Here is a 21,847-nt window from a genome sequence, read left to right as displayed (position 1 = left end):
GTACCATATCATTAAGTGTTTTCTTGGCATCTCGCAAAAAGTTAAAAGCCCAATTCTCATCTCCACCAATACTGTACTATCCCTTTAATTGTCTGCATTCCCCACACGCATGCATGCATGCACCCCACACTCAAACGCGCCAAACCGCTGATCGCGACACTCCCTCCACCAATTGGTATTCCCAAGGAGTTATCGATAACTCCTCAGTATTCCCCTTCAGGATCGGGAATTTTGTGTAATTCAGACGCCATCAACGTCCGTGGTATGTACACCGCATGAATACAGTTCAGGAAGTGGACTACGGTCTGACCAAACAAACCATGACCTCGATCAGTGCAAGCGCAAAAAATTCTATATTATGAGGGACTGCAAACACCACAGCAAATATTCTCAACATGGCTCCACAACCGAGTGTCTCTCTCGTCTTGACTGTCCTACTAGGCGCTGACTTCTTCTCGCCATTATTAGCCGACATCGACACTGCTCAGACATCGGTTGTTGAAACTCCTACGATTACGTATCGTGGTAAATTCATCGACGTCACGTCCAATCAACTGCCCGATGTCGCCAGCAGAGTAGCGGCGTATACCGGCATTCCCTACGCCGAGCCACCGACTGGTGAACTCCGCTTCAAACGCCCAGTCGCTAAAGTGATCAAAGGGGAGTTCGACGCAACAGGGGGCTCCAATGCCTGTGCACAGCCCCTATACCCGGGATTCGATATGTCAGCTTTGGAGATTTCGGAGGATTGTCTGTATGTCGATGTTTTTGTTCCAGAGCCAAAGGTACACAATCAAAGTTCAGCTTTGTACTCATATGACTCCTTCATAAACTCAGTTTTCATTTCAGCCATATTTTGAAGGGGCATTCCAGGCGGTACATAAATCGACAGTGTCATGTATAAATGAGTAGGATTCATTTGTGGTCCATGACCGGATAAACCATTACTTTGACAACCCAAAACATGATACACTGAATAAGGATGATGACATTTAGAAGGCTCACATATTCCAGTAATGTAGCAATGTCATTCCATTACAATACCACTTGTTTAACAAGTTCACCTGTTTGGAATCTATATGCTTTCCTCTCTCCCTGCTGGAAAGAACACAGTGTCCCACAGTGTGTTCACAGTGTGTTCACATAGTCGACTATGTGTAAACGCTCGAATTTAACAGTGTGGTGATGATTTCACACTGTGGTTTGGTTTTCACAGAGTGTTCACGTGTTCTACGTCACATTGTGAATTGCACTGTGGACTGATGATTCACAATGTGTTCACACTGTTAAAACGCTCGAAAATTTAACAGCGTGAAGAGATTTCAAAGTGTGTTCACAATGCGTTCACATTGTGTTCACACTGTGTTTCTCACAAATGTGGACACTGCGTTCTTTCCAGCACGGTTTGATTTGCTTCCTTGAGCTCCCAATCATGCATTCTAATTTAAACTTCTTTGTCATCATCCTCGTTCACTGTGATTTGTTTTTTAGTATAAGAAACTTTTTTCCTCATCCTGTATATTACGATAAATACTTAATCTCTGTACCTAGTATAACAAATATGTAATATAGATCTGAGATGTAGGAGACTATTCTCGTCAGAAATTTCGGACAGCTTAATGGTATAATTTCTGCATTTGCAGAGAGTATTTTCAGACAATTTATCAAAAAAAAAAGAACTGATTTGAGTGGAAAATAGACATCAAATTGGTCAATAGAGAATACCCGTTATTCAGAAAGCGAACGTCATTATAACCTAAAATAGTGCAGTCTGAAGATGCATGACTCTAAATATAACACATGTGGGGGAGAAAGGAAACGACGGGGTGTCATGGCGGTTCGATAGAGCCTACTTTTTATGAGACACTTGTTATTAAGAGACGTGAGACCCAGTAACGTGGGGATATGGAGTTGGAAGACTGCCCCGGCTCGGATATAATCGAAAATTCCCGTAAGGAATATTGTGTACAGCGTTATTACTAATATCTGAGTATAAAAGTGCACAAGCTCTCCTCTTCTTGTCTTTATCCAGATCCTTTAATTCACATCCTGTTCATGATTTCCCATACTTCCTTACAACTTAATATTTTGTGAGATGTGTATGTTGCTTCACTCATACAAAATTTAAACAGGTGCCATTTTGTCTGTCAGTTCATGTCTATGAGTAAGGTTTACCTCCTTTTCCGGCAGCTAAATTACAACAGAATTCAGTAAATTCCAAAATGTAAACATGAAGATTGATCGAGACGGATTAATTGCAGCCATGTCTGTTCTTTTATGTCAATTTAAAGAATGTTCTTAACCTGTTTTAACGCGGTGAAGACTAGTTCCGACAATACTCGAGCAGGTGTAGGTGGGAAATGTGTGTTGTAGCAAAAATTAGCTCGATCTTATGGGTTAATGGCATTCCAGCAAGTTAACAGAAACATTGTGCACTTTAACCTAACAATTTGGAACGTCTGTTTGATTAATTCCATCCCTATACAAGCAGATACTTACGCATATTTGACTAGGACGATTTGGAAAGGACCACCTATTCTTGGGTCCAGATGCCTATATTTCCCAAAAACCTACGCCATGATACCTGAGGTCTTTCACGGTATTTCAGTAAACTTTATGGTCTCCATAATATTTAAAACTAGAGAGGGGCCGTCAAAGGCGGCAGACCCACGCCTAAGTACAAAGTCGGGGTAAACATAATGTGCATTCGGTCATCTACCAGAATTCGGCCACTTAATTGCCAGTGTGCTTTATCACCAGCCAGTGAGTTCTACCAAAGACACTGGCGTAGCCAGGGGGGGGGGGGGGCGATGGGGGCGGTCGCCCCCCCTAAGATTTGGACCGGGGATTTGGGAGGCGGAAAAAAAAAATGCGTGTATACTGTATGCATGCACATGAAGCGGGTCTCCTTTGCAACCTTTCATCAAATAAGATATTTTTTTTGAATATTTCACTCAAAGTGTGCACCAGATCGTTGAATTTCAATTCAAAATATGCAAAATCTCTCGTGCTTGGGAGGGGGTATCCCCCTCCCAAACCCTCCCCTCTGTGCCTCTTTCCCTAGCTAAGTACACTTTTTAGATTTACAAAAAATTCTGAATAATTGTGGGTGCACAAGACGTATATTGCGAAAACTGAAGGTTCCCTCATGTATAAGGGGAATTTCCCCTTTTAATCGACTTTTCCTCCCTCAGCCCCCCCCCCATCAGTTTGTGTGTGTGTGTGTGTGTGTGTGTGTGTGTGTGTGTGATTTCCCAAATGTTGCTTCCATCAAATATGCGTATGCGAGATATCTCAATTTCAACCTTAAAAAGATAAAAGCTCCATCGGAAGGGAAGGGTGGAGACAACACTCGCCCACGCCTTCTCCCTGCTCGCCCCCCCCCCCCCCCCCCCGCCATGCAAAGAAGTAGACTGTGGCTATACCCAGATCGCTTTATTTCAATTCTAAAAACGCTAAAGCTCCGCGAGCGGGAGGGGGAATCCCCCTTCCCCTAAGCTCTCTCTCACTAGACTTTACACATACGCACAGATGGTGCACATTCGGAATAAGAGCTAAATTCCGTGATTTTAACACTTCGATGAAAAAGTATTGCACCAAAAATTTGCACCAGATCGCTGAATTTCAGGTCTGAAAACGCAAAATCCCCTTCGTGTGGGAGGGGATATGCCCCTATCTACACCCTCGTGTGCATGCTTTTTCTGTTTGATTGCTGAACAGACAGCGTTCATGATATTCAATGTAAGAATTAATACAAGAAGACTCGTGTATTTAAATTATACCATTTTATAGGCAAATTGTTCAATAATAATCTACACACCTACTGCAACCTTAAACAAGTGGGACTGTTTCAACTCGTTAAAACACGCAAAAACATTCATCAAATTGCACCATTTGCAACATCAAAATGCAAAAATTTCTCACCGTGGGAGGGGGACCCTCCCCCTCCCACACCCTCCCCTACCCCCTCATTCGCTCCACTCGCGGGTTAAGTCGCGTTCATGATATTCAGTGAAAAGAATTAATACAAGAAGTGTATCTAAATTATATCATTTTATAGGCAAATTGTTCAATAATAATCTACACTAAAATATACTGCAACCTTCAACAAGTGGGACTGTTTCACGTCGATAAAAACGCGCAAAAACATGCTTCAAATTGCATCATTTGCAAAATCAAAATACAAAAAGTTCTTACCGTGGGAGGGGGGACACCCCCCTCCCACACCCTCCCCTCCCCCCTCGCTCGCTCCGCTCGCTCGGGTTCAGTCGCGTTCATGATATTCAGTGAAAAGAACTAATAGGCCTACAAGAAGTGTATTTGAATTATACCATTTTATAGGCAAATTGTTCAATAATAATCTACACTAAAATATACTGCTACCTTAAACAAGTGGGACTGTTTCACGTCGATAAAACGCGCAAAAACATGCATCAAATTGCACCATTTGCAACATCCAAATGCAAAAAGTTCTTACCGTGGGAGGGGGGACACCCCCCTCCCACACCCTCCCCTCCCCCTCGCTCGCTCCGCTCGCTCGGGTTCAGTCGCGTTCATGATATTCAGTGAAAAGAATTAATACAAGAAGTGTATCTAAATTATACCATTTTATGTAGGCAAATTGTTCAATAATAATCTACACTAAAATATACTGCTACCTTAAACAAGTGGGAATGTTTCACGTCGATAAAACGCGCAAAAACATGCATCAAATTGCACCATTTGCAACATCAAAATGCAAAAAGTTTTTACCGTGGGAGGGGGACACCCCCCTCCCACACCCTCCCCTCCCCCCTCGCTCGCTCCGCTCGCTCGGGTTCAGTCGCGTTCATGATATTCAGTGAAAAGAATTAATACAAGAAGTGTATTTAAATTATACCATTTTATAGGCAAATTGTTCAATAATAATCTACACTAAAATATACTGCTACCTTAAACAAGTGGGACTGTTTCACGTCGATAAAACGCGCAAAAACATGCATCAAATTGCACCATTTGCAACATCCAAATGCAAAAAGTTCTTATCGTGGGAGGGGGGACACCCCCCTCCCACACCCTCCCCTCCCCCTCGCTCGCTCCGCTCGCTCGGGTTCAGTCGCGTTCATGATATTCAGTGAAAAGAATTAATACAAGAAGTGTATCTAAATTATACCATTTTATATAGGCATATTGTTCAATAATAATCTACACTAAAATAATACTGCTACCTTAAACAAGTGGGAATGTTTCACGTCGATAAAACGCGCAAAAACATTCATCAAATTGCACCATTTGCAAAATCAAAATGCAAAAAGTTCTTACCGTGGGAGGGGGGACACCCCCCTCCCACACCCTCCCCCTCGCTCGCTCCGCTCGCTCGGGTTCAGTCGCGTTCATGATATTCAGTGAAAAGAATTAATACAAGAAGTGTATCTAAATTATACCATTTTATATAGGCATATTGTTCAATAATAATCTACACTAAAATAATACTGCTACCTTAAACAAGTGGGAATGTTTCACGTCGATAAAACGCGCAAAAACATTCATCAAATTGCACCATTTGCAAAATCAAAATGCAAAAAGTTTTTACCGTGGGAGGGGGACACCCCCCTCCCACACCCTCCCCTCCCCCCTCGCTCGCTCCGCTCGCTCGGGTTCAGTCGCGTTCATGATATTCAGTGAAAAGAATTAATACAAGAAGTGTATTTAAATTATACCATTTTATAGGCAAATTGTTCAATAATAATCTACACTAAAATATACTGCTACCTTAAACAAGTGGGACTGTTTCACGTCGTTAAAACGCGCAAAAACATGCATCAAATTGCACCATTTGCAACATCCAAATGCAAAAAGTTCTTATCGTGGGAGGGGGGACACCCCCCTCCCACGCCCTCCCCTACCCCCACGCTCGCTCCGCTCGCTCGGGTTCAGTCGCGTTCATAATATTCAGTAAAAAGAATTAATACAAGAAGTGTATTTAAATTATACCATTTTACAGGCAAATTGTTCAATAATAATCTACACTAAAATATACTGCTACCTTAAACAAGTGGGACTGTTTCACGTCGATAAAACGCGCAAAAACATGCATCAAATTGCACCATTTGCAACATCAAAATGCAAAAAGTTCTTACTGTGGGAGGGGGGACACCCCCCTCCCTCACCCTCCCCTACCCCCTCGCTCGCTCCGCTCGCTCGGGTTCAGTCGCGTTCATGATATTCAGTGAAAAGAATTAATACAAGAAGTGTATCTAAATTATACCATTTTATAGGCAAATTGTTCAATGATAATCTACATCAAAATAAACTGCTACCATAAACAAGTGGGACTGTTTCACGTCGATAAAACGCGCAAAAACATGCATCAAATTGCACCATTTACAACATCCAAACGCAAAAAGTTCTTACCGTGGGAGGGGGGACACCCCCCTCCCACACCCTCCCCCCCTCGCTCGCTCCGCTCGCTCGGGCTCGGTCGCTTCGCTCCCTCGCAGACTAACCGCCCCCCCTAAGATGAAATCCTGGCTACGCCGTTGACCAAAGATCGTACACTGAAGTGTACGATCTTTGGTTCTACAGTCACATCACACGCAAATCACATCATTACACATACGGTATTAACACTCATTCACGTACAGGAAAGTCCTCAAGTCTCCTCCAAAAATCCATCGAAAATCCCAAATTCCACAGTCAAAAGTGCAGAATCGGAACTTTTCCAAGCGCGCGCGAATTAAGTCGCGGAAAAAGCGCTAAAAATCGAGAAATACGCCGTTTTCTTGCGGGATATTTTGATTATAGCAAGCCGAGAGTGTGATGATATCAAAGGTCGTATGAGTGTACGATCTTTGATGGTACGATTGTATCCACAAAAGCGCAAAAGAAAAACAAAATTTACGTACCCCCTAGGCAATTACCCCTATGATTAGTGTCTACGGGAATTATTCAATGCAAGGGTTGAATGCAAATGTCTACTGCACCAGTATTCGGCCACCAACGAGCGCCCCAACGTCCCCGATGCAATTTTGCACCAACAGTGTAGAGCGCGATGCATTTTCAGCGGCCTTGCACACGCATTGACATTGAGCACGCATATCGTGCAGTGTGACTGCGACCGAGCAAATGCTCCTCCAACGAAAAAAACAATCAATGTTAATTTGAAAAATCATCAAAATACGGGCCAGTTTGTGATGACGGAGAACGAAATTTCATAAATCTAGAAGGACATAGTCCCTCAAATAGGCCTAAACGTAAATTTCGGAATTCTTACGAACATTTGAGCAGCGAAGTCGGATCGTTTGGGAGTTTATGTTTTCGTATGGTAGCGGAAAATCGCAAAGTGAGAAACGGGAAATTTTCGGAGTGGTCACTATACCATGGGGTCAAAATTTCAAGGTCACACAGAATTTGCAAGGGTCAACCGATTATCACCAAAATCTAATCGATTCTTTCCTGCCATTATCCAAACATCCCCATAACATTTCGTGCAAATCCGTTTACCCGTTCTCTTGTTATCTTGTACACAAACAAGAAAACAAACAAAAAAAACCAAACAAACAAACAAACAAACATACGGAACCCTTTACATAACCCCCTGCCGATTTTCATCGGCGTGGGTAAAAAGAAAAACAAAATTTACGTACCTCCTGGGCAATTACCCCCCTACGGCAATTATTCAATGCAAGGGTTGAATGCAAATATATACTGCACCAGTATTCGGTCACCAACGAGCGCCGCAACGTCCGCGATGCAATTTTGCGCCAACAGGGTAGAGCGCGATGCAGTTTCACCGGCCTTCAACACGCATTGACAATGAGTGCGCATATCGTGCAGTGTGACTGGGACCGAGCAAAATTATTTCATGATTGAGGAATGCTCCTCCAACAAACAAACAAAAAAAGAATCAATGTTAATTTGAAAAATCACCAAATACGGGACAGTTTGTGACGACGGAGAGCGAACCTCGAACTTTCATAAATCAAGAAGGACATAGTTCCTCAAATAAACGTAAATTTCGAAATTCTTACGAATGGTGTTGAGCAGCGAAGTTGGATCGTCTTACGAACAGAGTTGCATGCAGCGAAGTCGGATCGTTTGGGAGATACGCTTTTGTATATGGCGCGCCGATCGACCAACAACACTGTTTATCGGCGATAAACACTTTATCGAGCGATAAACTCTGTTTATCTAGCGATAAACTCTGTTTATCAAGATGAAGCTCTGTTTATCACACCTTTATCAACTGATAAACTGAATTTTTCTCGATAAACACCGTTTATCGGCGGTCGATAAACAGTGTTTATCACAAAAAACTCTGTTTATCGGTCGATCGATAAACATAGTTTTTCCTCGATAAACACTGTTTATCACTTGGTCGATAAACATAATTTTTCTCGATAAACACTGTTTATCACTTGATAAACAGTGTTTTTCGTTCGATAAACACTGTTTATCGCCGATAAACAGTGTTTTTTCAGTGTTTATCGCCGATAAACAGTGTTTTTCGGCGATGAACAGTTAATCGGCATTATTGATCAAATGGCGCGCCATATTTGTATGGTAGCGGAAAATCGCAAAGAAACGGAAAATGTTCGGAGTGGTCACTATACCATGGGGTCAAAACTTCAAGGTCACACAGAATTTGCAAGGGTCAACCGATTATCACCAAAATCTAATCGATTCTTTCCTGTCATTATGGTTTAATATATACAAAAGCTAAGTTATTTTCTTTTGGTTTTGTAGGAGATAATCAATGTACATTTTGTTATTCTGAGGTTGAGACTTATGAACATTTGTTTTTTCATTGTAGGAAAGTCAATCAGATTTGGAAATTGTGTAGTGAAGTTTTTGTTTTACCCCAGATGCAAAAGTTAGATTGGCAATCTGTTCATGTTGGTATTAAAACGCAGGATATTGCAAAAGGACAACTCATAAACCATTTGATATTATTGATAAAATGGATGATATTTGTATTTTCGAAGGAAAAGAGCAGGCCCCCTTTGATAAGAGAAATTAGAGAAAGAATGTTAGAAAGTAGCGAAGAAGAAAGGAAATTAGCAATGAAACGAGGTACGCTGGCCCTGCACAGCAGGAAATGGAATCATTTAATGGCACGGGATACTTACTGCACTACTATTTGATACCTTTTTTGTGCTTTTTGTTGTTGAGTGTTTGGTGAACAGGTTCGATGTTTGTGGGCGTGTGTGTGTGTGTGTGTGTGTGTGTGCGTGCAAATATGTGTGTGTATCTGTGCTGGAGTGAGGTATACCTGGAGTATGCCTATTTAGAGGGGGAAGTGTTGAAGGGGTAATGTTTATAGGTATGAATTATGTACAGACATTGATCATGACGATTTGTAAAATGTTTGTATATTGGATTGTGTGTACATAGGTATGTAGGCTTTTTGTTGACACCTGATGCATAGGTATGCAGACCTTGTGTTTGACCCCTTAACAATATTGATTTCATTATCTCATAATCACTGCTGTGACGAGTATACGGACGCAGTCAATGGGTATATTTTGTAATGTGTATTGTACATACATTTTGGTTTTGCTGACCCATTAGGCATTAACAATTGATTTTATAATTAATGCGGAGATGATTATATTTGTGAAGCAGTTACTGTGTATTGTATACTAGTAGTAGAACAATCGGAAATTTACACAATGACAGTCCTAAGAATTATTTTGTAATATTTTGATATACGTTTGAAATGTCACGCTGCAAGCAACACAATTAAATATTGAATTGTAATCAATGATGGATGATGAAATCGAAATAAAATATTGTTTGAAACAAAAATTATCCAAACATTCCCTGAACATTTCGTGCAAATCCGTTTACCCGTTCTCTTGTTATCTTGTACACAAACAAACAAACAAACAAACATACAAACAAACAAACAAACAAACAAAAAAACAAAAAAACAAACAAACAAACATACGGAACCCTTTACATAACCCCCTGCCGATTACATCGGCGTGGGTAAAAATGAAACGTTGCTCTTTATGTAGTCTCACGAAAATGGTCTTTCAGTGGTTCAAACAGTCATTCGTCGATTTCTCATGAGCGTTCAAGGGTCTTACTTTACATTATTCTTTCAATTATCTTCCGGGGGTCTCTCAAGAATTGCCACATTTTTTTTTCTAAAAGATCACTGGCAGATCATTGTTGAGAGATCATTGAGGGATCGTTGAAAGATTACTAGAGTATCCTCTTAGATATCTTGATTGATCTCTCGAAGATCACACAGAGTATGTCAGATTATCTCTCAGTGATATCTCAATAGTCTTATCAATCTCTCAGTGAGCGTTCGGCGGTCTTCAAGGTCCCACAGAGATCGTTTGAGAAATTTCCTGCAAAACTAGTTTTGGGCCTTTAAAGGGCTTTTACACTTGTGTTTCTTAACCCCGGACTTTCTCTGACCCAGGACTATCGTTAGTCCCGTACCAATTTTTCCAGCTTTTTACACTCGTCAATTAGTCCCGTACTATCTCTTGTCCGGGGCTAAGGAGAAAACTGACCTTTTTACACTCGTATTTCTTAGCCCCGGACTTTCGAAACCACATGAATATTCATGATTACGCTGTGTACTGTACATGTACACGCACGCACCGGCAGCACTTGATTACCTCGTTTCTGATTGGTCAGTGAGGGTCGGACTTCGTCTCCGTCGCTTAGCCCAGGATTATTTTTTCGTTCTGTTTGTTTACACTCACTTGCTTGGCACCGCAATTGCGGTGCTAACCCCTGCTATTTTGCAGGGCCAGATAGTACCGTACTATCGGTGGGGCTAGCCCACTTTGGCAAAAACGAGTGTAAACAGAAAGTGGGCTAAGGATAGTCCCGTACCAACGGTGGGGCTAAGGCCCCCCCCCCCCCCCCCTTAGCCCCACCGTTGGTCCGGGGCTAAGCAAAAATTTACAAGTGTAAAAAGCCCTTCAGAGGTTTTTTGGAGCCTTTCTACATCTAGTCACTAACTTTTATCTGGTCTCTAGGTCTCTCGGTGCTTTTTCAAGGTTCTCCATTATGTTGAATGGGAGCTTACAGAAAATGATTGATGATTATCCATCAACTTGGAGCTGAACTGATCGTAGTTCTAGAATGCGTTATCGGTCCCTGCCTGCACAAGCAACATAAATTCATTAAAGGGATTGTATAGTTTTGGTTGAGATCTAATTTCAGGTTTCCAACATTTTTTGGTGAGATAATGAGAAACCTCTTATGAAATATGAAAGAGAATGTAATTCTATGAGGAATTCATCGTTTATTTGCTGAAAATTGGTCTTGCAATGGCTGAGATATCCAAAAAAGGGCGATTCTAAGAAAGTGTGGGACCCACACTTTATTACGATCGCTTTGTTTTACTTTGTTTTTGGGTGTTTCAGTCATTCCAAACCAGACTTTCATCAAATAAACTTTGAATTCCTCTTAAAATGCTATGCTCTGTACTGTAATCATAAGTGTTTTCTTGGTATCTCACAAAAAGTAAAAGCCCAATTTTCATCTCCACCAATACTGTACCATCCCTTTAGAGTCCTAGAGTTTCTAGTGTCTCTGAATGAAACGTTTTATACAGAATGGTCCCATACACATCCTTACTTTGTGTGAAATATTGCTACATTTCAGTTTTTTTTTTTCCTCTAGAGGACTTGAACATGAACTGCATGTCCCATCAATACTCGTATGATCAAGCTCTTTGACGAGAATGAAGTTGGAGTGGCATGGGGTTGCAATGATTATGTTTATATATGTATATATAATTGGGGCATGGGGAATTTCCGTGTGAGAACAAGGTATCCTAAGGGGAATCCGTCCTTAGGGCAAACAATTCGATTCCCCTTAGCGTTTTCAAGCTTGTTTACGAGAAACTGGGCAAACCCTATTCGAAATCTGCAATGAATTGTCTTTTTTGGAGGCAATGGTCTGCAAATTATTTTCAAAGCTGAAGAAATCTCTAAGGTATAATACTTGTGGCGCGATACACGTCTATGATTGGTTCCGTCCTTGAATTTCCCCAACTGTTTCCAAATCCCCCAGCCGAGATCGGCGGCCGTGATGGTCTTCATCCACGGAGGTGGTTTCATAGCCGGGGTGAGATCCCAACCGACGATGCTGCCGATACCCCTGGCTGCTATGAACGATGTCATTGTTGTCACCTTGAGCTATCGACTGAACGTCTTTGGCTTTCTCGACACAGGTATAGATTGCACTCCGCAGTTGATGATCAATTAAACCATTCATAGAGAGGGTAATGAAAAGTTGCCTTTTTTTGTATAGCCTTGATGGAACCCAAGGTTTGTGTTTTGGAGGACTGTATCTTGAATGTATCTATGCAAATTTTTGATCTGTTGTTCTATGTATCTACAACAGACTTGTTCACAAATATCACTTGTATATCTTTTGCAGTATTTAACGTTTAGAGTATTAGAAACAAATAAAATTAAAAGGCAATTTTAAAAAAAGTGGGTATTATGTGAGACTGCTTGTCATGTGTATATGGCTTATGTTATTGATTAAAAAATCAATTAGAGAATCTCTGCAGTTATTTGTAGCAACATCAATGCTTTACTTTCTTATTTCTTTGATATATTTTTTCCTATTTAAATCAAAGGTGACGACAAGATTCCTGGCAATCTTGGATTGCTAGACCAGCGACAGGCATTGATATGGGTTCGTGACAACATTGCAGGTATGGGCCCGCTGTTGCCTTGCTCTGACTAGTCAACGTGAATAATCGTGGTGTTGTTGGTGTTGTTCACTCATTAATGCATATTTCTCTGTTGATTTTCAAAACATAACTTCAAAGGAAATTATGGAGCAGTGAGAAGTCAGTCTGAAAAGAAAGAGTAAGATATTCAGTGGTAGTTAGTGTCGGTCATTAGTACGTAGTCAATTGTAAAAACTTTTGCCATCTGGGCATGTTAGGCAAAATAAAGGACTGCTCACGTGATTGCTCTCAACCAATCATTTGATTAGGATCCATATCACCATTTTATAATCGCAACCCATACAGGTATAAGAGCCTGCTTAAATTCATCTCAAAGAGCAGGGTGCATATCCCGATAAAGTGGTCCCGCCTCACATCGAACTGGATCCCCATGAAAGAGCACTTGATAGCGCAGCTGAATATGGGCTAGGCATCTAGCCATCTTTTCAGATGGAAAATGAAACAATCAGTCAAACAAACAAATAAACAAACAAACAAAAAACAAAATACATAAACAGTGAAAATTGTTTTAAAGTATCAGTAATAGTACTCAGCAATATCAGTACATCATTGTGATAAAAGTATCGATGATTATGATGATTAAAGCGAAATATTGATAATAGTATCGTGATCACCACATATTGCAGTTCATTCTATTTTCTCTATAATTCCTACGAGACTTCGGAGGCGATCCCGCTCGGGTGACGATCTTCGGCGAGAGCGCTGGATCAGCGAGCGTAAACTACCACGTCCTCTCCCCCATGAGCGCAGGTCTCTTTTCACGCGGTATTATGCAGGTAAAATGAAAGCGTGAAGCTTGAAAGCTTTTGACAAATTTGAACGAGGGACATTATCATGAGTAGCACGTTAGCAATAACAAAATGAAGATAGTAAAGACTCACAGAGAAAACGATACTTAGCTGAAGCATCACTGTGGATAATGATTTACTGTTATGGTTATCAATTGTTATGTCTTGGCCAATATACGTCTATGAATTAGTTTTGAATGACTCCTAGTTATTTCATCTTTCTAGTTCTAGTATGCAATTCATAACGCACCTTTATCTGCTAAGATTTTGATTTTTCTTTTTTTTTTTTCATTGGTTGCCTTATTACGTCTTCTTATGATGTCTAATCAATCAAAATCACGGGAATTGAGGTCTTCACAAAAGCATCAAAACAAAAACAAAAATCCACATTCACAAAACAATTATGCTGCCAACCAAATCGGTAGAAACCGTATTAAAATTTTTTACAAACTTTGATCTAAATGATGTCCTTTCGACGTCACGATGTCAATTTGCACGATCCCCTCATGTAGAGCGGAGCTGCACCTGCTCCCTGGGCTGAGATGACCGCCGAAGTTGCGAAGGAGGTTGCTTTCGGTCTGGCGGCCGCCATGAACTGCAGCGCGACTACTACTGATGAGGTACTAACGTGTTTGAAGGAGACACCGGCCAGTGACATCACAGATTTTTTCTTGCAGGTACACATATCGGGTCAAGAGAAATTATTTTGATTCTTGTGAGCATTTTCGACACCTGCATACACATTGCATCCAACGACGCAGATTATCTACATGAATTATTTAGTTACAAACGCTAAGTTGTATTAGAGAAGTTAAGTAGATAATTTATGTTAGGGATTGAATTGCTCTCACCTCGTATGTTTTACTCGTGTAATGTCTGTACTTTTAATCTTTGGCTTAGTGATTGTATCCCGTCTCATAAATGTGTAATCTACACTGCCAGTTTGTAATCCTTTATGCTGTATTATATTGTATATGGTGTATCTTATATTTCTCAAACTCCTGAGTCCGGAAGGGACTGGGAAAAAGTTCAAAGTTCAAAGTTCAAGACGTAGTTTACACCGCGTACACGTCAAATACAGTTGTTACAAATGCAGTTCCTCACCCTTCGAGGTGCAGGTAAAGGTTTAGATTTGTGCTGGAATGATTTGGCTAGAACGGATTGATGAGAAAAAGGAAATACCGAGGAAATAAAAGGACGCACACAAAAGCCAACAGAAGCGGCTATGTGTAATTTGTCACATGCAATTCTATTTACGATATTTTCATATTAAAGTAACGGTCCAGAGAGCATGATGTCTTTAAAAACTCATACCCTACCCTTTATTCTATTATTCGATGAAGTATCAATATTTAGTCAGAATATATAGACATTCCATATGAATAGATATACCTATAATCCTAGGGATACTTGTCTCTCTCCCTCTCTCTTTCTCATTTCGTTGATTACCCTTCGTATCTACCAAGTTCGGGTCAATAAACCTTGTCTTTCTTAGATATACGTTTTCCCGTTCATTTTCAAACTTTTTCATTCAAATTAATAGATTTGTGGTTCAATTTCGTCCCGAGAGATCTGGAATATGCCAATCCTAGTTTCAAATTTGTCTTTTGTCGATCATTTTCAAACAAAGTCTATTCAATTTTGTCATTTGTCACACATTTTCGTCATTTACAAGTCAAATTCGTCCGTCACGCTCGCTGCACACATAACAGCAAAAGCAATTTCGTCTGTTAGAGATTAGGATTATGTTCGTCAGATTTTCCTTTAAATTCGTCTCATATCTTTTCTGTTGTAATTTCTTGGTTGTTTCATTTTCCCTGCGACCGTTCACTTTTTCCACATTTAGGAGTAACATACACACACGTATACTATACCCCCGCACACAAAAACACAGACAAACATGCACACACACGCACGCACACACACACATACACACACACATACAAACACACCCTTCTCATAGAACACACGGAGACAAACATACATTGTGTACTGTCAAACAAACGAAAATAATTTTACATGTGTGTAGAGTTTAAGCCCATTTTAATGTATATAAAAAAGACAAAAGGTTTTTTTTTCGTTTATCAATTTGAATAATTTTTTTTTCATGCAATAACATAAAATCGGGAAGTAAAAGAGCTCAAGTCCAAAAGTTATCACGACATGATTAAAGATTGTCTTTACGGTTTTTGATGTTCTGTGACTGCCGTTTATCCTTCAATCTCCTGTGTGTGTATATACATTGTCAAGCAACCGGTTTAGGAATAATGTCTTCTGATCCCAATACCGGGGGGAAGTGAGGTAATGCAGGCTTAGAATTAGTTCACCCTCACACTAAGAGACCAATGCTATCCGACGAATTTGTTTGAAAAACTCATAAAATTGTGCGATCAAAAACGATTTTGATTTTTACATTCTTAAGTCGATGGGCGGCGGGGAAAAATTTCATTGACAATCGACGATTTTGAATGCGATGTCTTTGAAAAGGGTTGACGAAAAAACAAATTACAATGACAACTGACTAAATTGAAGTTAGGATTTCCGTTCTGTGAGTTTCTCGGTACGAAATTAAATGAAAAATTTTTGATATTGAATTGTAAAAATGCGAAAATGGACGGGAAAACCTAATTTTTTCATCATCTTACATTGTCTGATTATTATTTCACTGTCACCTTATCACTCCCCCCCCCCCCCAAAAAAAAAAAAAAATACCTTGTCAAGCCATATTTCAAGACATGTTTTATGTTGTATTAGGATGCCTATAGAGCAACGGCTACTTGACATGTATGGCTTTGAAGGTGTGTTATTGATACTTTCAAGATGCAATTTTGCACTGAAGGCTTTGCTACATGTATTAGAGACCCCACACAATTACATGTTTGTTTGTTTGTTTGTTGAATGTTCCCAAATAGGATCCAGCGGCAGCCGCCCTCATGCCTCGTCCCACGGTGGACGGCCATTTCCTCCCGAGAAGTCCTGTCGACATGGCGGCCGATGGGGAGTTCAACCAGGTCGACATCATAATCGGGTGCCTGACCGAAGAAGGCAACCTGTTTGTGTCGCCGTTCATTCTCGGGCAGCAGGACTCAGAGAAGCCGGTCATGGACAGGACTACAGCACAGGGCGCCCTCAATGGGCATATGTCGCTCATCAAAGATGGCGTCAATCAAGTTGTTCTGGACATGACGACATTCGCGTACACGAGCGAAGCCCAAGTAACTACGAATGCCATATTAGCTTTCAATGCATTCTCATCACTCGTTCGTACTGTATACAAAGCTAACTCAACTAAACTTATGGGTAGAAGTGTAGGGCTTTTTTATTTCAAGCCGCTACTGCTGGGGTCACTGGTTAGACTTTTTTTTCTTTTCTTTTCTTTTATTCGTTTTACTGAAGAACAGGTTTAATTAGAAGCTGTCTTGCCAATGAGGAACATGCGTAAACTTCTGTCATCTGCAGGCGTAGATGGACTTTAATGAGGAATGTGATCAAAGAGACACGGACATACCTTTAAAACCTGCTGAAAACGCCTCGGTGTATCAACTTTGCCAATGGCGTGTTATGAATGCCAATCTTCACATTTGCAAATAAAATGATGTGTCATTAATTATGATTACAACATGGACACGAGATGAATTAGAACGTATGTTTCTCTCTCTCTCTCTCTCTCTGTTAAGTTTCATTTCAACAATTGGACTTACAGATGGTGAATCAATCCTTCCTAAAAATGCAGAATGGCCTTTGAAGAAATTTTAAACACATTCATTCATCCTCAAATCGTGCAAACATTGTTTCTAAAATAACAAACAATCCGAGTTAAAATTAAGGTTTTCCCGTGGGCACAAAGGAGAGTGTAATATTTTACTATCAATCATTTTGTTTTATCTCGATAAATACATCATAGCGCTGTGTATGAGGCAAGTAGTAATATAATAATATACGACAGACAATTATTGTATATTCTTCAAAGATGCGCATTGAAGATGCATAGACATTTCCAATTTGAAACAAAAGCAAAACAAAACAAAGAACAACAAAAAAGTGGCAGAGAAAAATATCACGGGAAGAATGACACTTGAGAAAATGTCTGTGGTCCGCGTTAATGTTATGCTCTTCTGTTTTCTTTCTTCGCTCCTTGTTTCATAGCTTGCTGATCCGGAGAATAATTACCTCGATGTTGTGGCAGGTTACGTCGGGGACAGCTATTTCTTTTGTCCTACCTACACCATGACCGAACACCTATCCGCGGGAGATAACACTGTCTACCAGTATTTCATGAGCCACGCCCCTTCCCGCTCCATGTTCGACAAAGATGTCACGTGGCTAGGGCCGACGCACGCAGAGGACATACCTTATGTGTTCGGCTACCCGCTCATGGCAGACCAGCCCGATGACAATGAGATGGGAAGAACCAAATTCACTGACGACGAGGCGTTGATGTCGGTTCAGATAATGAAATATTTTTCAAACTTCGCAAAGACCGGGTATGCTGTTCAGCTAACTATAATGCTCTTCTATCCCTGTAAACGTACTTTACTTAATCCTCGTAATATATTATATGCATGGCCGGCGCAACGTTTTCAAAAGTGGGGCCCACTTCCGGATTTCCATGAGCTAACAAGAAAAAAAAAAAGGCCTTCAGCGCAACATCGGTTGCCACTTCGTGGTTTCTTCAGCTGACAAAAAACAAAATGAAATAAAGGTCTTCAGTGCAATAACATAGGCCTTACCGCCCTCAAAGGTTCTATTCTATTTTCTATTGTGTTTTTTTTTTTATTTGTGTGTGTGTGTATGTGTGTGTGTGCCACTGCAGAGGTTAAAAAAAAAGTGGGGGCCCAAAGTCGTGACACCTTATGTATTCCCATGCACGGGTGCAAAAAAGTGGGGGGGGGGGGTGGGGCGAGCCCCACCTCACCCCCGGTTCCGCCGGCCCTGATGCATTTATATATACATGATATACGTATTTCATTATCATTTAAGAGTCCATGAGCATTTTGCCCTACATTCAAGAAATCAATCGATTTCTCCTTTCAATTCTCTCTTTCTTCAAATTCTTGTTCTAATTCCTACAATACAATTTTCTTTTCTTCTCCTCTTCCCGAATCGAAATGTCAGCTCGCCCTTTTTTTTCCCTCAATAATAGATTCCGAAGGACTGCAATGAAAAATGCTTTTATCTCCATGTTCGTACCCCACAGGAATCCCAATCTTTCGTCAAACGAGAATGAATCAGAGATAGATTCGACGTATCCACCTTGGCTGAGATTTTCAAAGGACCAGCCGGTGTACAAGAACATCTCGCTTACCTTTAGCAATGGTTTGGGGCATCCTAGAGCAGAAATTTGTTATTTTCATCAAAACATTCTGTCGAAGCTGCATGCAGATTCAGGTATAAGAGTGACTGAATTATTTTGTATTTCTGTTCACCATGCAATCAATGGCGCTGCGTGTTCTTTTTTTTTTTGTGTGTGTGTATGTGTGTTTTCCTCTTTCTTTAAAGCACCCAGTCACTGTTTTTTCTTTTCCGTTTTTTTTTTCCAGCAAAATGTGTTTGGTATATAACGTTCAGGTTAAGAGTTTTATGTGTAGGTTCATTGGTGTTGTAATGTACATGTGTACATTCGTATATATAAGACAGGGCCTCATCCACGTTAAGCTCTGCTTATGATGACGGTCCCCTGTATTGATTTCTCCTTTGTTCAATACAGTATTCCTTAGCATGTTGCTTTGATTCATATACGTATTATTTCAGACTGATGTTGTTATGAAATTGACATTTCTTATATTGATTGGACATGTATGTTATACTCTCCCTTTTTTTGCATTCTCTGTATCACTTTGTTTTCATTTGTTATTGTATTTGAAGAAAGAAAATGCAGAAATAAATTAAACCAAACCAACCCAAATTTTATTCTGAATCCATAAACCCATTTTGACAGTTAAATCACAACGAAGAAGTAACAACTTATCTTATACATTCTATAATGAAAAAAAAAATCAGCACGGTGCGAAGGAAAATCATTAAAAAAAACAACAAATGATTTGAAGAAGAAATCTAGTAAACATTATTTTCTTTTTTAGATCTATTGAAGACTTGCGACGCAGTGATAGTGTCATCTCATGAAGATTCAATATGATTTTCGTGCTTTTCTTAAGGTTGCAAAGGAATCATCATTGTCATAAAAACTTATGCTGGAAATTCCCGACTTTCCCAGTGTATTTTCGATTAGAACTAAGTTTCTGCACTTTTCTACACGAATATGTCCGAATTTACCAGGTGCAATATAGTCAAGTCGAAAGTAGAGTTGAATGTTGCATATGTTAAAGCTTTATTATCTCTCTCCTTTCTATGTCTTCTATCACAGCCGAGATGATTCGTATGAAGACCCTGTTGGAGGAGACAAAGAGTCCGTAATCTCTGTAGGATGGCATCTGGAACCTTGGAATTTCCGACAAAATGATTACAGCTTTTGACAGTCTCTTGAAAGATGTTTAAACCAATGAACACTTCCTGGCATAATTTAGGTTTTTTCGCTGCTTCAAAAGAACTACTTGTATATGATGCAAATGATCCTCAACACCACTTACGTCGCCACATGAATATCTAGATACTTGCCATATACAAGTATTTTATTAAATTTTGTACAGTTTTTCTTCAGTGTTGTTGGATATATTAAAGCAACAACAAAATTCACCTTCAAGACCAAGATTCCGTCAGTGACATCATCTGTCAATCATTGTTGCAGCACTGATATGATTCACTATAGAAAAATAAAATGCACCTTTCCTCGACCAAACATTAACTTGCATGGAATGCAAATAATTATGTAGATGCTCTTTGCAACAGGCCTAAGTGATGGTCAGGGTATCTAATATAGATGATGACTGGCGGGGGAGGAAACATACCGAATGTTCCATCCGAAGGGTTTGAAATGCTATTGAGGGACTTACAGTCTCCCGAAATAGTATTTCAAACCCTGAGTGTAGAACGTTTGGTACATGTTCCCGACAACAAAAGTCATCATCTGTTATATTATATGGGTTAGTCAAAGAGGTCAACGTCAACGTCAACCACCAGCACAATGCACGCGATCCTTCGCGTGATCGCGCAGAGCCAAATTCACTGTGCGCGTGCGGTCCTAGGCCTTCTGTCCCATTTGTTACGTGAAAATGTTTTCCCATGAGAGAACATTACAAAGAATGTTCGCCCATGGGCGAACATAACGAATTTGCCTCCATCACGTGACTGTGTTTAGCCAATCACTAACCGGCATTTGACTAACCCATTTAATATAATGAAATGATACAAATCAACATGCATTTGCAATGCACATTTAACAGTGTTTCAGATGGCAGTCCTGTAAGGCTTCCTATAGAAATTGCAGAGACATTTTATAGCAGAGATTAAAACGGGGTGATAATAGCCGGGTTCACACGTACACCAATTAGCGGGATACAAATCTCGAGATTTGCATCGCGATCGTCATCCCGAGTTTTTTGCACGTGTGGACAGAAAAAACCCGAAAATTAGCGGGATAAGCATCGCGATGCTAATCCCAAGAAATCTTGCGCTGATTCGTCAATTAGCGGGATAATTCTCGCTATCGCCAATGACGTAAAAAGTACCAAGATGTTGATTTAAGCGTCATTCACGGTGCATTATGGGATAGTCCGGTAGCAAAGTCACTTCCGTTCGTACGCGCGTGATACGTGACTAATGCTGTTTACACACACAACCGACTGTATTCTACGTGTACTTCCGGTTTTCTCGACTTGAATTACAGCTTTAATATGATTTGAAATTCCTCCATTCTTAAGAAATTGCTGTTAATACGACTATTGGTTGTTGCTGCGAAGCTGCCATGTGTTGTTCGCACGAAATAAATGAAAAAAATCTGCAGAAATAGGACCCTTACTGGCATGCGAGACGTGACGTGGCCGCGTGGGTGAAGTTTGCGGGTGACTCCACAGCGCAGTACGTGCACGCGCGACCTACTAGTAGTGGTAGTATAGTAGCACTAGGTAGTAGGCCCAGTGCTTACATACATTGTACGTACTTACTTGGAAGAAATTGCTTCGGAGACAGGATAAGTTCGAGATCACTGTTCGTTCCCGATTGTGTTCGCGACATTTCGACAGAGAACAAATAAAAGAAAAAAAAGATGGGCATTCCATGACGATAAACTGTATATCCAGGCGGGTTAATATTTTCCAGCATATTTTCAGCGTATGCAGAGATGACTGATTTGTGATGTACGCCGTACCGGTATGTGTTAGCTTATGCGCTGCGTGCAGTGGTGCATGCTATTAATGCAAGGCCGGCCGCCGGCGGCGGGGACTACAGT

The 21,847-nt window shown here is 40.5% G+C and overlaps 1 protein-coding gene across 1 annotated transcript; it reads left to right on the top strand.

Annotated features, from left to right (window-relative positions):
- The first annotated feature begins 260 nt into the window (after window positions 1-260).
- LOC139727984 (cholinesterase 1-like) lies at window positions 261-21,331 on the top strand. Its single transcript, XM_071638955.1, has 9 exons — window positions 261-785; window positions 12,025-12,184; window positions 12,599-12,676; window positions 13,373-13,491; window positions 14,016-14,180; window positions 16,416-16,718; window positions 17,650-17,987; window positions 18,701-18,891; window positions 19,868-21,331. The coding sequence occupies exons 1-9, from the start codon at window positions 396-398 to the stop codon at window positions 19,915-19,917; spliced, it is 1,794 nt and encodes a 597-aa protein (XP_071495056.1). The 5' UTR covers window positions 261-395; the 3' UTR covers window positions 19,918-21,331.
- The last annotated feature ends 516 nt before the right edge of the window (window positions 21,332-21,847 follow it).

The sequence above is a fragment of the Diadema antillarum genome, unplaced genomic scaffold (assembly GCF_040938485.1).
Source record: "Diadema antillarum isolate AM-2024a unplaced genomic scaffold, OU_Dant_1.0 seq00000161_RagTag, whole genome shotgun sequence".
Taxonomy (NCBI): Eukaryota; Metazoa; Echinodermata; class Echinoidea; order Diadematoida; family Diadematidae; genus Diadema; species Diadema antillarum.
The sequence above is the reverse complement of the archived record's forward strand: the minus strand, read 5'-3'. Positions and strand labels throughout refer to the sequence as shown.

What these genes read in the sequence shown, in the direction of transcription:
- LOC139727984 (XM_071638955.1), top strand. Translation starts at nt 396, where the DNA reads ATGGCTCCACAACCGAGTGTCTCTCTCGTCTTGACTGTCCTACTAGGC. An exon ending in TTTTTGTTCCAGAGCCAAAG is followed by an intron (nt 786 to 12,024) that starts GTACACAATCAA and finishes CAAATCCCCCAG; the next exon opens with CCGAGATCGGCGGCCGTGAT. An exon ending in GAAGCTGCATGCAGATTCAG is followed by an intron (nt 18,892 to 19,867) that starts GTATAAGAGTGA and finishes CTTCTATCACAG; the next exon opens with CCGAGATGATTCGTATGAAG.